The following is a 16,944-nucleotide window of genomic DNA, read 5'->3' as shown; positions in this document are numbered from 1 at the left end:
AGAGGGAGAGGGAGAGGGAGAGGGAGAGGGAGAGGGAGAGAGTGAGAGCGAGAGATGTTTAGCGTCTGAAAAGAAGAAACATACTGGGGAACAATAGGAAGTAGTCTGACTAGCATTTTTTTCAGTAAATCACACCACTCACTCATATTGTTATGCTTTATTATATCCCCCCAGACTCAACAGTTCCTTTCATAATGAGTGTGATTGAATTATGCTAATACATAAGGATGTTTGAGAGAATTGACGGTATAGGTTGAAAAGGCTGATGGTTTGGTGAGAACACGTGAGTGGGAACAATGCTCTCCATTATGCATTTCCAAGGGTCGCAAATATCTGCTATTCCAGAACTAGTTTTAGCTGATCAGTCTTATGTGTGTGTGTGTGTGTGTGTGTGTGTGTGTGTGTGTGTGTGTGTGTGTGTGTGTGTGTGTGTGTGTGTGTGTGTGTGTGTGTGTGTGTGTGTGTGTGTGTGCGTGTGTGTGTGCGTTTGATGTGTGTGGGCATGTGTGCGTGCAAGTTTTTATGTATGTATGCTTGTTTGTGTGTGTGTGTGTGTGTGTGTTTGTGATTTTGCATGCTGTTGTGTGTGTGTTTGTGCATGTGAGTGTGATTTTGCATGATTTGTGTGTGTGTGTGTGTGTGTGTGTGTGTGTGTGTGTGTGTGTGTGTGTGTGTGTGTGTGTGTGTGTGTGTGTGTGTGTGTGTGTGTGTGTGTGTGATTGTGCATGATGATGAGTGTCTGTGTGTGTGTGTGTGTGTGTGTGTGTGTGTGTGTGTGTGTGTGTGTGTGTGTGTGTGTGTGTGTGTGTGTGTGTGTGTGTGTGTGTGTGTGTGATTGTGCATGATGATGAGTGTCTGTGTGTGTGTGTATTATCCAGGTATGCCGCCGCAGTGCAGGACGGATCCCAGTACTTTGTTCTCCTCATCATCACAGACGGGGTCATCTCTGACATGGCCCAGACCAAAGAAGCCAATGTAAGTAACTGCTTGTGTTTTTTTTTATTTAGAGTTGCTTGTGTGCAGATGAGATAGACTCACTGCACAGAGTCATGGAATGTTGTCCTTACTACTAGGTCCACTGCGCAGCGATCTCTTCCTGATCATACCATTCATAATCAGAGGTGTATTTTGCATCTTAGAATCCAAGTGGTATGGTCTTCTATGGTCACATCAATCAGGTAACAGGTTGAACAATAATCGGGGGGCTTTGGGTTTTCAAGCAGTTGCCCTCCAAGGTATTGAGTATAAATAAATGTGAACATTATTTATTTTCTGCTTTCTCTCAGCCCTAATCCCTTCTCACCCCGTTCCCCCAACCAGCGGCTGCAGTCTTGCTTCTCTCTCCTCTCCTCGGCCCTTTTGAGTTCCGTTGCCTGTTCCTGCATCGTGAGCGCCAGGGCCACAGAACTCCCAGCAGACTGGATTTAAAGGGAATTTGCGACTGTTAATCAAAGCGTTAGAACAGCCACACCTTCCTTTTAAGATCTTGCCTGCTGCTCTTTCTCACTGGCTGCTCCCCCCCTCCCCCTCTCCCGCCTGTACCCCCCCTCCTCCCAGCTGGCAAGGCCGGCTGCTACTGCTACAGCTAGCCAGCGCTACTGCCTCACGTCCATCAGGAAGGCCAGCTTACAGAGGCTGTGTCCGGTCTGTTATGAGGAACTGAAGGAGTGGGGGTTAAGAGGTGCAGTAACACACCGGGGCTCTTGAATGAGTGGCTCACTGCTGCTGTGTTGTACGTCTTCCCACATTGTTTGCATACGCACAAAAACACTTGCACACACACCTGGGTGCTTATTTGTGTTTGTGTGCTGCTGTGATGCATGTGCACGCACTTGGGGAGCGCTGTGAGATTAGATAAGAGAGTACAGTTACTGATCTCTGTGCGGTGAAATGTGGCTGCTGTTCAGAGAGAATCTAAATATAGAGTCAGCGTAGAAGAACGTACGTTATTGTCCATAAGGAAACAAATATGACAGTGTTTGATGTGTGCATCGGGACCTGCATGGACTTATCAAACAAATTCACACCAATCCCGTCAGATAAATGCGTAATTCCACACACGTCCAATTCACATCGTCTTTGCTACCCTCATTCAATCAAACAGGCCCCGCATACAGTCAGTATTTATTATTACAGAGGATCATTACTGACTTTGCCCTTATTAAAATTAAAACATATTTTCCGAATGCGGCTCCTCCTGGGTCCAGTACCCCAGTTCCCTCATTAAATGGACACATACTTATCCTCCATCTCCTCCTGCAGTTATATCAGATGTTAGGCAGCAATTTTAATCCACCTGTCGACTTATTAAATGAACTGATATAAAACAGACATAATAACCCACGTTTACTTGAGATTAAATTGCCTTGTCCAACAATCAGCAACAAAGTATAATCAAACAAAACAAGTGCCTATACCACATATAAGAGTTAACACAAATAAGTGACATGGATGAGCACAATGAAAATCCATTCTACTCAGACAACAAAAAGTACCTCTCTCTCTCTCTCTCTCTCTCTCTCTCTCTCTCTCTCTCTCTCTCTCTCTCTCTCTCTCTCTCTCTCTCTCTCTCTCTCTCTCTCTCTCTCTCTCTCTCTCTCTCTCTCTCTCTCTCTCTCTCTCTCTCTCTCTCTCTCTCTCTCTCTCCTTGTACTCCATGTCTCTCAGTCTTAGCTTAAAAAACATTAGTGCTTGTTGTTTTCCATCTCTGGTCAGACTTTGTTATTCATCACATTACTGTTCCCCCCCCCCCCCCCCCCCCCCCCCCCCCCCCCCGCCCTGTTATGCCACAGGGCTTCGAAAAAAAAATGGAGGTTAAGGTGGTGCACGCACACACACACAGATACACACTCTCAAGCGCATTGCCAGTAGTCACACACAGGCAGGACTCGATGCGGACGTACACGCAAACTCACATATAATGCAGTCTTTTTTTTAATGACTGCAGTTGATTGATTTGGTCATGTCGTGTCGTTGCAGCTTGTTGCGCTTCTCACTCAAAGGTAGCGGAGGGTGGCCGATTCCCCGATCTTCACTCCTGCGCTTTTTCTTGTGCTTACATTAGCCCAGATATATGCTCACGAGCATGTGATCGATGTTCATGCCCTAATTCAAGCTTCCGTGTGTGTGTGTGTGTGTGTGTGCCGTCATGTTTGTGCGTGGGAGGACAGACAGTGACAGTGGCTGTGTATAGAAATAGTAGCCGAGGGCTGTCTCTGGGTGTCGACAGAAAACGGGCCTGCCCGGCTGGTTTGTCATGTTGTGGTTGCCTGGTGGACCAAACGAGGGAGAAACATGGACTCATAGCAAGCTGGTAGTGCTCAACAGTTACACGTTATATCCCTTCTCTCATGGACTGGTATTTGTTTCATTCAGCTAAATATGCTGCCAGACTCAGTGTCACTCAAGTTAGAAATGGGCCCTATTCTCCTCAGCTGTCCTATATTGTACTGATGCAATTCGTAGTCTTAATACATTATTCAGGGCTTAACTGCTGTTGCCAAGGGTCCCATTTTTTTTGCTGTCCTACAGTTTTTTCAAAAATCTCTCTCAATTGCATACTTCTATAAGCCAAGTATCTTAATCATGAGATAATTTGTATGTTTAATTATAATGTATTTGTATTTGGTATTTATTAAGACTTATGTATCATTTTTCCTATTTCTACATTTCCGCGGCAGGAAGTTCTTGTGGTGATGAAAGCTACGGCAATGTCATGTGACTTAGAGGCTCGGGAGGGGCCTCGGGGGGAGGCGACAGGGGACGGTTGCCGTGGCGTTTGATGTCGGCCCCTCCTCCGCCTCCCCCCCTCTCCCGGCTTACAAACGGCAATACACACATCCCACTGCGCGGCAACGAGCCACGGTCCCAAACTACCAGTGCATCACCGGATGTTTCATATTATTCCCCCAAAGCATGTCAAATGTTTTCTTACAGCTGGAATTAGATAAAAAAAAATCAACAAATCTAAAATAATTGCAAATGCTAGATATGCTCGGAAATATTTCAGCATTGATGATGAGTGCTTAAATGAATATGATCCAGGCTCTCTATCAGTGAGAATGTAGTGGCAAACATTTTGTGGAATCAAATGTTCAGAACATTTGATAGCTGTCACAGGCACGTTATTGTGATTGCTATTGAACTGCATTGTCTATTGTTGGCTCTTGGGTGGTGATCCCATCCTCCACCGGGCTCATAGGCAGCCCCTTGGCGAGCAAACACAGGTGTCATCTACAGATAAGAGTGAAGGAGGAGATTAACTTCAAGCCTCCATAAAGCACCTGTGAAAAGAGGAACTGGAACAGTTGGAGCATTTGAGCCAAACAACACACAGGCTCTGTTGAAGGAGTCACAGCCCCCCCCTTGGTCGGGTGGATCTGGTTCTAATAACCATCCTCCCTTAACTGCCTCTCAGATAGACGCTGGTATCCACAGAAGATGCTTGGGAAACATTAGTCCTTTGGGCCTCTGTCTCTCTCTCTCCCTCTCCCTCTCTCTCTCTCTCTCTCTCTCTCTCTCTCTCTCTCTCTCTCTCTCTCTCTCTCTCTCTCTCTCTCTCTCTTTCTCTTTCTCTTTCTCTTTCTCTCTTTCTCTTTCTCTCTCCCTCTCTTCTTGTCTGTGTGGAAATCCATCGTAATTGCCAAGTAAGAGAGTTAAAGAGCTAGGATGAATATTTTGCAATCTTGTGAGCAAACTAGGCGTGCAATACGCTGTCGGAAGACAGTGGCCTCGATGTGTTAAGGTCAAAGTCAGTCGGACAAACTTTCTGGAGTATTGGATAAATGTTTCTCAGTGTCCTTTGTAGCATACAAAGGACACTGAGAAACACGTGGATAAACCTGTTCACATGACCTCAGTGAGACCCTGATCTGTTCACATGTCCCGTGTGAGTCCCTGACCTGATGCATCTCTACATCCCTACAGGGTGCCAAGCTGCCCATGTCCATCATCATCGTCGGCGTGGGACAGGCCGAGTTTGACGGTACAGTGACCTCATCCTTCAAGTTACATTCATTTGTATTCATTCTTTGTTTGTTTACGACCATTTATAACACATATGAACACACAGACAGCTTTACAAACCCATGTTTAAATAATATATTTACCTCATCTATATCTATAACCAGTGATGTTGGGATAAGGTTATATATTGAGATATGTAGATAGATATGGCTCTGGTATGTGTATCTATGTGTATCTTTCTTAAATGATCACCTATAGATAGATAAGGCTGGGTGATCATTTAAGAGCTGATTGGAAAGCTGTGTGTGGTCAGTATACTGTATGAGAGAATGCATAGTAGAAACAGACTGGATAAGTGTATAAGATGTGTCTGAGGTTAATTACTGAGTTTATAATTTAACGGCGGTAACTGTGGAGTCTTAATTACAAAGAGACCTTGACGGGGACCCGAGTGGATTACACATGCGATAAGGAGTCCACCGCCACCTCTCTCCTCTCATTACTCCCAAAGCGGCGATAAGGAGTCCACCGCCACCTCTCATAACTCCCAGAGCAACTGTTTAGTTCCTGCTGCTTGTGTAACTCTGTGCGTGTTTTTTTTGTGCATGTGTATACATTGAGTCTGTGTGTGTTTCTTTGTGTGTGCATGTTTGTGTGTTTACGTATGTGTGTGTGTTTGCTTGCGTGCGCGCGCGCGCGCGTGTGTGTGTGTGTGTGTGTGTGTGTGTGTGTGTGTGTGGGCATATGCGTGTGTGTGTGGGCATATGCGTGTGTGTGTGTGTGTGTGTATGTGTGTGTGTGTGTGTGTGTTTTTCCGTGTGTGTGTGTGTGTGCAGCGATGGTTGAGCTGGACGGGGATGACATCAGGATCTCGTCCAGGGGGAAGCCGGCCGAGAGAGACATCGTTCAGGTATGTGTGTCAGAGGGAGGTGGGAACATCCAAAAAGCGTCCTTATTGCACTCTGCATCCTCCTTTTGCTTCTGTCGATCTGGGCCCTGTTTCCCGATAACGATGGATCTTCGCTCGTAAGATCATTCTCCCGATGGATCCTTGTGATCCATCGTGAATTTCTTTGTCGCGTTTCTCGAAACTCCTCTTGACATGAACGCGCGTGCACTGCGCTAACGACGTCGTAGGATTGTAACTGTCTACTGACACGGTGCTGAAATGGGCTCCGTAGGAGGGGGAGACGCAGGAATGTCGCAGGAAAATTGTGTTAAAAAGGGTTAAAATATCTCCCCATCAAGGACAACAGCAGAGTAGCCTATGAAAAAAATAGACTGCAATTATATGAATGCTAAAGACATTAAAACACAATTGATTAGGCTTAAGCGACATATATCAGTCCTAATCCTGAATGCACTGTGCGTTTCACGGCATTTTCCCCCCTGAAATAATTCCATATGCGTCCCCGGAGTCGCCTTGTTGCGATCAATGCCCGGATCCGGGACAACTTTGACCCCCTCGAGGTCTACACTGACGCGGCAGTCATACAGCGCTACAGGCTGCCCAGGGAGGCCATCAGACAGCTGCTTGGGGCGATCAGGCAAGACCTCAGATGTGCTACAAGGAGGAGCTTTGCGCTCACACCGCAAGTGCAGCTCTTGGCCGCCCTCCGATTCTACGCCACAGGGAGCTTCCTGCAGGTGGTAGGAGATGGCCAGGGCCTGTGCAGGGCGTCAGTGTGCAGATCGGTCCAGGCAGTGACATACAGCCTCCTTCGTCTCGTACCGCGACACGTCCGTTTCCACGACGAGATGGGTGCGACCCAAGAGAACTTTTTCCGGTCGTTCCGCATCCCACAAGTGGCCGGAGTCGTGGATGGAACTTTGATTCCAATTCTCACGCCCCACGTTGATGGCCACGTCTACATCTGTCGGAAGGGATATGCCGCTGTCAACTGCCAGGTGGTGTGCGACCATCAGGGCATCATCCTGGATGTCGTAGCGAGATGGCCTGGAAGCACTCACGACTCCTTCGTGTTCCGCGAGTCCTCCATCGGACGGCTGGCTGCAGCCTCCAGGGGAGAGTGGCGGCTCCTCGGAGACAGTGGCTATCCGCTTAGGCCTCACCTGTACACCCCAGTGGCTAACCCGGGAGACGCCCACGAGGAACAGTACAACGAAGCCCACCGTCTGGCCAGGTGCATTGTCGAGCGCACGATCGGCAGGTGGAAGTTGCCTCCACAAGTCCGGCGGAGGGCTCCAGTTTGCGCCAGCCAAGTCGTGCGCTGTGATCTGCGAGACAGCAATGTGGCTTTTTTTTAACCCCCCCCCCCCCCCCTCCCCATGTCACTAAACATCCCCGTCAACGTGACCAATCCCCACCATATCCCAGGCTTTTGTCTGCTCCTTTTGCCTTTAATTTTTCTTTCATTTCTTTCATTCATTATTTTCATTTTTTTTTTTTGGGGTTATTTTAGGCTATGTTTTATGAGTAACCTATGTCACAGTCTGCACAAATCTCCCCACTTCTCTCACACATTTTGAGTGCCCTGCCTGCGCAAACATTTTCTGGACTGTCCCGTTTTATTTTGGCCATTTTAACATCTTTATTAATAAATTAATTAATAATCTTTATTAATCACCAAACTAAGCACATAAAGGCGCAATGCGTTTTAATAAAATGCATCCAATACACGGAATGTCCGATGGTGACGCCACTGAGGCTATAGTAGGCTAACGATGCTCTTAGCGTCCTACGAGTACCTACGAGTACCCCTGGAGTACTCGTTAGTTACGAGCGTTTTCACGACGTTCGTTACCAACGATGCTTTCGGGAAACGCGGTGAAAACTCTACGATGCCCTTACGACGCACTTCACGATCCACTTAGGCTAACGACGCTTTCGGGAAACGAGGCCCTGATCTCTTACGGTTTAATAGACAAGCTTCACTAAGCAGGTACAGGCCGACACAGAGAAGGAACTTAAGTGTTTTATCAAGGGACTGTTAGCATAATGTGGAACTGCCCACCCATATCTTATCCCTACATCACTTACACTTTCACACCTGTCGCAGCTTCAAAGACCCATGACTAACAAACAAACAAACACATAAACACAACAACTCCTGTCCCACACAATAATTCTGCAGCAAAGTATTCATGTATTCTGTTACTTAGAGCAGCACTGTGGAACAGTTAAATATAATTTTTTCCAAAGACTGTATACAGGCATATTCTGCAAAGGTGTCACGTCAGAGATGTGTCCAGGCCTGTCTTGAACAAGTGTGCCTTAAGTTCACTTTACTATGACCCCAGTACAGAATTCCCCCAACATTTTGAACAAAAGTAATGCTACATTGTTTCAGAATGAGCACAAATGGCTGAGTCATTTTACTTTCCGCTCTTAGCACATGGTCCGCGTGTAGTAAGGTATGATGCAAAGTGATCAATGAAGAGGCAGTACAAAACAATAGCTGCCATGGATGGGTTTTTCCCCGTTGTGGTACATAAAACAGACTTTACCAATGATTAATTGTTACGCCTCCGCCAACAACTCCATCAACTCAAGGCTCAACTTGAAATTGCTGTAACCATGGTAACAGCAAAGTTAGTGCGCTTTGAAAGAGAAACGCACAATGTTAAAGTATATTCATGATGTCAGTTGTGTTTACTTCCTCCCAGTGACCATATGTGATGGTCTGAGTGAGCTCACTGGGGGGTTGAGTAGAGGGTGCAATCTGAACTGGAAACGTCACCCTATCTGTTACGGTTGGTGAAAAGGTTGGTTAGGACCCAGGATGCAGAGACAGAGACAGTACGGACAATCCACGGTTTATTGTCAGTAAAGGAGAACTCAAAAGATAACCAGCGGGCAAGGCGAAGACAGGAGCGGGTAGGCGTAGCTGGCGGAGGCACCGGAGAGTGTTGCGGTCCGGGGGTGGTCCACTGGCGAGGAACTGGCGAAAGGATAACACGACGTTTAGGAATCACAAAATCAGGTTTGGGAATCAAAGGTCAATGTACACACGTCAGCCAAAATACCGAATGAGACGGAATAATCTGGCGCCGACGAGAAGTCCCCGCCAGGCTTAAGAAGGCGTGTGATTAGTTGATGAGGTCCAGGTGTCCCACGTTGCGGTGACGCAATGACGCCCCTCACCTGTCTAAGAACCAATGCCTGGGGAGCAAATCATAGAGCAATCGCAACACTATCTTTGTTTTCGTTGTAACTTGACTTGAGCCTTTGGTCATTACCTTTATTACATTCCCGTTAGCAAGTCAGTATGTGTCGCAGGGGACTTTGGTCTTGTGCTCTAATTGTGGCTCAGCGAGTGTTGAATTAGCTTTCCACGTCTTTATTTAAAATGCTGCAGGAGATTACACTTAGATGCTACTAGAACACACACATAACTCTACATAATGGTTGCTACAAGCATGTAGCAACTATTATGCAGAAGATTACACATAGATGCTACTAGAACACACACATAACTCCAACATAATAGTTGCTACAAGCATGTAGAAACTATAATGGTCATACCTACCCCCCAAACTAGCATCTGACCTTCTCCTATTAAATGCCCCGACAAACGACGTGAGGCTGGCTTCAATAGACTATCCTTAGGTCAACACATGAGCCAGGCCAAAACAATAAAGAAATCAATAAAAAAAAAGCCAAACTTTTCTTCTTAAAGAACTTCTTCTGGATCATATTTAGTCATGTGTGGAAAGAAGAATAACTCATAGCTTGTTGATATGCCATGCTCTGGCTCAAGGATGCCTACAGGTGGGCCATGGTTATCAAACCAGCACCATTCGGCCATTACACTATCCTGGTTATCAAACCCAGCATCATTCGGCCATTACACTATCCTGGTTATCAAACCCAGCATCATTCGGCCATTACACTATCCTGGTTATCAAACCCAACATCATTCTGCCACTACACTACCATTACACTATCCTGGTTATCAAACCCAACATCATTCTGCCACTACACTACCATTACACTATCCTGGTTATCAAACCCAACATCATTCGGCCACTACACTACCATTACACTGTCCTGGTTATCAAACCCAACATCATTCGGCCACTACACTACCACTACGCTATCCTGGTTATCAAACCCAACATCATTCGGCCACTACACTACCACTACACTATCGTGGTTATCAAACCAGCACCTTTCGGCCACTACACTACCACTACGCTATCCTGCCCTCTTACATCCATTATTTTTGTGATAAGAGAATGGTGGCGGTTTATCGTATTAAACCTGCAATATCTTAAAGGTTGGGTATGGGATTTGCGATACGCCAGCAGATTTTGAAAATACACACCTCAAATGGTCCTACCCCCTCTCCTTCAACACTGACTCTGACTCCACCCATTCCAAGTACATGGACGCGCAATCACGCACGAGCGCGAACACAGATGCGCGAGAGCGAGCCAGGCTGGAGTTTAGGGTTGTCTTCTAGTGCTAGGTCCAAATGTGGATTAGCTAGTTAGCTAGCTCCAGTAGCAGGATAACAACAAACAGAAGCTTGCTCTGGGTCAAAAGCTTTGAGTACGTGCACGAAGGGGTCAAGCGCGGGGTAGGGGGAGTGCAGTACGACCGTTTGATTGACGTACTTACTGTCCAATGCCACTCAGTGGTTCTGGAAATCATTGGTTGGAGTTTTTCGAGCCCTGCCCGTTCCACAGAGGATTGACTTGTTTAATTTCCACGTCAGTACTTCTAACTCAGTGGCTGTAAGTGGGTTATGATAAGGATTTCAAGTAATTTTGCAAAAATGGCCAAAAAAGAGAATTCCATACCCAACCTTTAAGTTTTCCCACGTATATAGCTTTATAGACAATATATTAATATTAACAGTTACTGTCGTCTGAGATTTTCCAGGGTGAGGGGATGCAAATGTAGACCACAATATAACTATTTATAGAGAAAAATGACCCTGGCAGCATTGACTCATGTACTGTATAGGCAAATTTTGTTTCGTGAAAAAAGTTATACTTATATAATTATTTTTATAGCGTAAATAGCTTACAGTGTTTCTAGTCCAGGTTGAAGTTATTGATTGCACAATGTGAGGGTTACCATTGGTATCACTAACATGGCACGCCTCTGCCTTGCAGTTCGTCCCCTTCCGTGATTACATGGACCGGACGGGCAACCACGTGCTGAGCATGGCGCGGCTCGCCAAAGACGTGCTCGCGGAGATCCCTGACCAGTTCATCTCCTACATGAAGAGCAGAGGGATAAAACCCAACCCAGCACCCCCCCCGTACACAGGGCCCGGGAACACGCACCACCACACGCAGATCTGACCTAGCCCCGCCCTGTGGTTACACTCCGGCAGAACAGGGGGTGGCTGTTGTTGGCACAGGAAATGACATGCAAGGAACAATTTAAGTCGTATTTCCACCTAAGTTGAGGCGAAGGAAGTGTTAATTTTTTTTAGTTTGTAATGAATTTTGTGAATTCTCCATTTCTTCCAGATGAGACACTGGAAATGTTTTTTTGGAGAACTTGAAGCCTTTTAGATTAACAATGAGGCCAGTGACTGTTTCATGTCAAATTTGACGAAGGATCGTTCAAAAGGTCATGTTGTAAATCAAAACTTGTGCCTGTCTTTGGCTGTTCTATAAGTGTATCAGGACAAATGCACCCTAATTTGAACTTTGACTTAAGCCTTGCTTGTCAGTCATTGATGTGGCTTAGTAATGTGATTTTTTGGGGTAATCCCTACTGGAATTGTAAATGTCAAAGTTATTTTCATATTCACATAAATTATGAGAGATGAAAAGGTCCGTAGTTTGTTCTCTTTGTACGCTTGTTAATCAAGCATTCACGTCATGAAATCTGAACTCATGTCATTATTCAGTAAATGGTTCTAAAAGCATGTTGTATAATATAGAATAGTTAAATTCCCCATAATCCAATATTTATTGTTGAATGTTATCCACAGTGGCATGGAAGAAAGATACATTTTTATGTTTAACATACATTTTAAATGTGTGGCTTAAACCGAATCGCACACAGATTGATAAATTGCAAAACATTTTTAAACATCATCTGTTTGATTCAACTTTATCATTCATACATTCTATCATCCTCAGAAGGCCTAAACCCTATTAAAAACACTAAATAATAAGCAGGCCTATTATTATCAGCATAACTTAATATTTTTTTAATTTTGAGATCTGTCAACAAGCACAAAGGATAAGCACATGGGACACACACACTGTAGCTAAAATGTTCACAGAAGAACGGCTGTTATGGTCAAATGCATGCCACATTACAACATCCTGTTGGGGTCTTCTTCAGGTCCATTTATTAAATGTGTGTGATGCTGTAATCAACCTCTGAATCAGGCCCACGTTGAATGAGATGAGGAGGTGACGGGTGATGTGTTCTCTACTAACAGTCATGATGTAGCATACCTAAACACCGCCTATAGCCGAGGCGTTATGGAATCGAAGCCGCTGCAGTGGTCAAGATCTTTTTTTATCTTATATGGGAATGTAATAAACAAATCCAATTTAGAATAAACTACAATTTGCTTGAACTTGTTTGTGTTGTGTAATGGGTTGTTTGAAATGGAAGGAAATATCAGAGGTAATATGTGTGTAAGGACCTAACTTTGAAGTGTGTGTGTGTGCGTGTGCGTGTGTGTGTGTGCATGTATTGATTCTCCAACGCTTTTAATATAATACTTTTATGCATATAACTGTACAATATTTTCAGTTTCTGGAGAATACCATTTCCATTGATTTCAGTTTTTAGGTTTGTTTTTTTTGTTTTCTATTATAAACCATAAACCCTCCTCTATATGTCACTATAGCGAAAGGATAAACATCCAAAATAAGCCCTGTTCTTGAAGTATTTAAAATGTGTCTGCATCCCTGTTTTGAACAACCTAACGATGAGAGGTGTTTTTATAGTGCAGTGCTGACATCTGTAGTAATAGTGAACAGCCCATCTGGATTGTATGTATGTTTGAGCCCAACATGGCAGCAAGCTCTGTGGACTGATTGCTATTTCTTGTTCTTCTTTTACTTCTTCTCCTGTGCCTCGCAAAAAAAACCTGTTCTTCAAACACGTGTTGTCAGGATGACCTGTCAGTCTACAGAAGTGACAACTGATGCCAACAAGCATGTTCGATGGTTTGTTTTTAGTTTTTTAATTCCCTTTTTGAATAAGTTATTTATATCTCTGGGTTTCTAATGTGCATGGTTGCTTTGTTTAGTTTTTTTGTGTTTTTTCTGAACGGGTTTTTAATGTACATGATTGTTGTCATATGGTGAGTCGTGAAATGCTTTGTATTGGACTGCCTTAAATGAAAATTAATTAAAAAAATAACTACTTTTGTAAGTCATACTTTTGTAAGTGTTTGCTTTAGTCCAATCCAACCAGCACTATTGAAGAACAAACTGTAATTTGACCATAGAGACTTCATGATTGAATTGTAAGTATAGTATAGTTGTCGGTTAAAGTAGACTTTTGAAGACAAGATGATGTTGCCCCAAGTGGAAGCTCGGGACAGGGTGATGCATCTTTAAGGCTTCTGGATGTCAGGTCAGATCACATCAAGGTTTTCCTCTACTGGCTGGACAACCTGTGCTTTATCGACATACATGTCCATTGGTGAGTAACCCTTCACGACAATCCTTCTGAATGTAACAAGAGAGATTATATACGATGGAGTTGTGCAACGGAATGACGTGACGTAGTTGTGTTGCACTGGTGCAGTTGTTATTGTTTGTGATGCTCTGATGAGGGGAAACTGGTACCAACAAGACAACAACAAGGTGTGCTGCATAATGCCTGACAGTCAGAAAAGAGCTACGGTGATCTATCTCACTCTACACACACTCTCTATCTATCGTTCTCGCTCTCTCCTCTAAACACATACACATGTAAACACACATACATGCTCATACATGCACACTTTGAAGTGAACAATTTATTCATAAAGTAACATCTCAATGTACAATGTATTAGAGTCACTGTATATGCGAGCAGACACACACGCACACACAGTCTCACACACACACACACACGTATATTCACGCACAGATGCACGCTCACATGCACGCAGACACACTCACACACACACACACACACACACACACACACACACACACACACACACACACACACACACACACACACACACGCACACCCCCAACCACACAAACACAAGTATGCATTATTTACAGTAGTGTAAATTGTAGATTCTACTTCATTTATCATTGCTGAAATATGTCTCTCCGTTGATTGGGGTGGGGCAATAAGAATCCACATCAGTGGTCAAACACTGCCATCTTCTGGAAAAACTGTTATAACAGAATCTACTGAAGACCTGGGGCCTCTACGAATAGTCAAATCTCCTAACCTTTATGCCTCCTTTCCTTAACCTTTGAGGAAAACGTCATCGGGTCAAGGAGAGATGAAAAGGTGCATCCTTTCGAACATAGGAAAAGACAGCACTGTTTAAAATGAATTCGACTCCACTCTTCCTAACCGACGTCATTGCGTGACGGCGGGTATTGCTGACCTCTAGCGTCTCTAGTGTGAAACTACAATTTTCCGAAGATTGACTAAAGCAAGCGCTCTTTGATCCATGCGTTCTTGTCGTATTGATATCAATCAGGTTATCGCCAACAGTGAGAACCATTTAGGTCGGACTTGGCCAACGGGAATATTTTAGGCCACTTGAATTCCAATTCACATGTGAAAAAAAAGAGGCTAAACTTATGTTGATGTTGGAATTAACTGCCCCCAGTAGTCTTTCGTAAATGGGAAGTTGGCATTTTATTTTCTTATGGTGTATTTTATGTGCTTACTAACCAGCAATGAATTAATTAATTTATATTCTAATAATTATGTTTCTGGAATTGGTATCCATTATTATCAATTGCATTTCCTTCTCTTCTATTCTTCTGCTTTACCGCGTCTCTCATGCTTCGCGTAGTGTCGGTAAACTTCGTCGGTTTCATGTTGCTTTAAAGGTCCCATGACATGAAAATCTCACTTTATGAGGTTTTCTAACATAAATATGAGTTCCCCTAGCCTGCCTATGGTCCCCCAGTGGCTAAAACTTGCATTTGGTGTAAAACGAGTACTAGCTGTTCTGCTCGCCTTGGAAAAAACGGAGGCTCAAGTGCGCTGATTTGGAATGTCTTTATTTATGTCGTCATAAAGCATCTAAGCTCCTCCCATTACTCTGCCTGGCCCGCCCAGAGACGTTGGCCCGCCAATGAGACACGATCGTGCGAGCGCCACATGTGTGTGTGTGAATACACACACTAGCCGCGTTTACATGGACACATCCAAGGGCGTCAGTTTGTTTTTAGAAGTGGTGGGGACAATAACCATAAGCTTGAGTGTGGTCTGAAAAGTGCTGGGTACCCTTATGTAAGCTATTCATCCATTCAACGCTGCATTACAATATGCTGTACAGTGTATTGTCAGGTGTTGAAATTATTCGAATACTGGTTCGGAAAATTAGTATTTGAAGCTTAAATCAGTATTCAGAGCTTCGTTATTATTTTTTTTCTTTATAACACAACATTAGCGGGATCTCTGGAGGAAAAGTAATACTTAAAACCTTAGCTTAGTTGTTTGTTTACGTTCGCTGTACAGACAAACAATGCCAGACTGTAAAGGGGGTACGAAATGAAACGAGGTACTGAGCATCAGCCTTTTGAAGACGAGCAAGGGCTGCTGGTAGCATATGTTATGCTGCATTAAAAAAAGAAGAAAAATACAAGCACCCAGAGGAGAATTGCATCTGCCAAATCCTGACCACCAGTAAACACTTGCGAAGGACCAATGTAGACTTCACTCGTTACAACATCATAAGAAAATTGTCCGCAAATAAAATCCCCTTCAGTTTAGGATAATCACACAGGTTATGCGAGAACATATTCATGTCAGGATAGGCCTACCGGGCTTCAAGTCGTCACATATCTCAATCAGACAAAACCAACTATAACCACATTGGCATAGCAACGCACCGTGTGTAGCTGCTACTAGCTGCAATCTATATATACAATGCATACTAACTGGAGCACCAACCAGAATCAGATCACAATCGCTTCGGACCGTGGGTAACCTTTGGCCAGGTCATCACGATTCACGAGCAAACAGAACCAGCAGCAATGTTTACGTAAACCAATTTCTTACCTTATGTGGACCTCCACATGCAGGCTAGATGACGTATCCATATCGATATCCAGTGTCACAAACATGCGTTTTATAGGAAGCAAAAGGACCGGCTATTTTCTGAATAAAAATGTCAATTTTGGCTGTCTGTCTTGAAACTTCTCCAGTGCGTTCACACCAAACGCAACGGGACGACAAGATCCCATACAAAGTGAACGTATAGACGCGTATCGGGCGATTTTTTTTGATTTGTCGCGCCACACTTTCGCCGTGCACAGGCGAGCGCGTTCACGAGGATTTGTGGCGCGACAAATTTAAACTTTGACACGAATTTCGCGTGATGACAGCCAATCAGCGTTCAACAGCGTGGCCACTGAGTGACATGTGTAACGTAACAGCCAATCAGCGTTCAACCGTCAAACTGAGCGCAGTGCAGTCCGGGGTGTACTGCAGCATGGAGGAGAAAGTGATTGTTGCCGTTTGCGACTCTCGGAGCTCTATATATAATAGTATATAATATAATATAATTGTATATATAATATCACGGCCAAAAGCTCTGTGTGCCTCCGGATGGCCGTAGCGCGGGGAGCTCATAGGGATTGGGCTTCTCGGGAGTCGGGGTTTGTTTACCGGCGTTGCTATGGGTTCCGGTCTTGTGTGTTCCAACGGTTATTAGGTAGGCCTATCTAATAAATGATGTCTTCGAGCGCGCCTATCGCATGATTTTAGACTCGACGATTTCGGTTGAGTGTGTGGGGATTTTTTCAGTCGCAATTGGTTTGCACATTTTTAAAACTGGTGGGGACAAAATTCGTATTTCAAATAGTGGGGGGGACATGTCCCCCCCCGTCCCCCCGTAA

The 16,944-nt window shown here is 44.4% G+C and overlaps 1 protein-coding gene across 2 annotated transcripts in view; it reads left to right on the top strand.

Moving 5' to 3' along the window:
• The window catches only part of LOC132461367 (copine-5-like), a 111,430-nt gene extending 98,138 nt beyond the window's left edge, over nt 1-13,292 (top strand). For both annotated transcript variants that reach the window (XM_060056456.1, XM_060056464.1), the window contains 4 exons: nt 879-975; nt 4,927-4,984; nt 5,802-5,875; nt 11,050-13,292. In XM_060056456.1, coding sequence (XP_059912439.1) covers nt 879-975; nt 4,927-4,984; nt 5,802-5,875; nt 11,050-11,241 — 421 coding nt within the window. In that variant the 3' untranslated portion in view covers nt 11,242-13,292. The remainder of the gene's footprint in view (nt 1-878; nt 976-4,926; nt 4,985-5,801; nt 5,876-11,049) is intronic.
• The last annotated feature ends 3,652 nt before the right edge of the window (nt 13,293-16,944 follow it).

Source organism: Gadus macrocephalus, chromosome 1 (genome assembly GCF_031168955.1).
Source record: "Gadus macrocephalus chromosome 1, ASM3116895v1".
In the NCBI taxonomy this organism is placed as follows: domain Eukaryota; kingdom Metazoa; phylum Chordata; class Actinopteri; order Gadiformes; family Gadidae; genus Gadus; species Gadus macrocephalus.
Note: the sequence above shows the minus strand (reverse complement) of the source record. Positions and strands in the feature narration are given on the sequence as shown.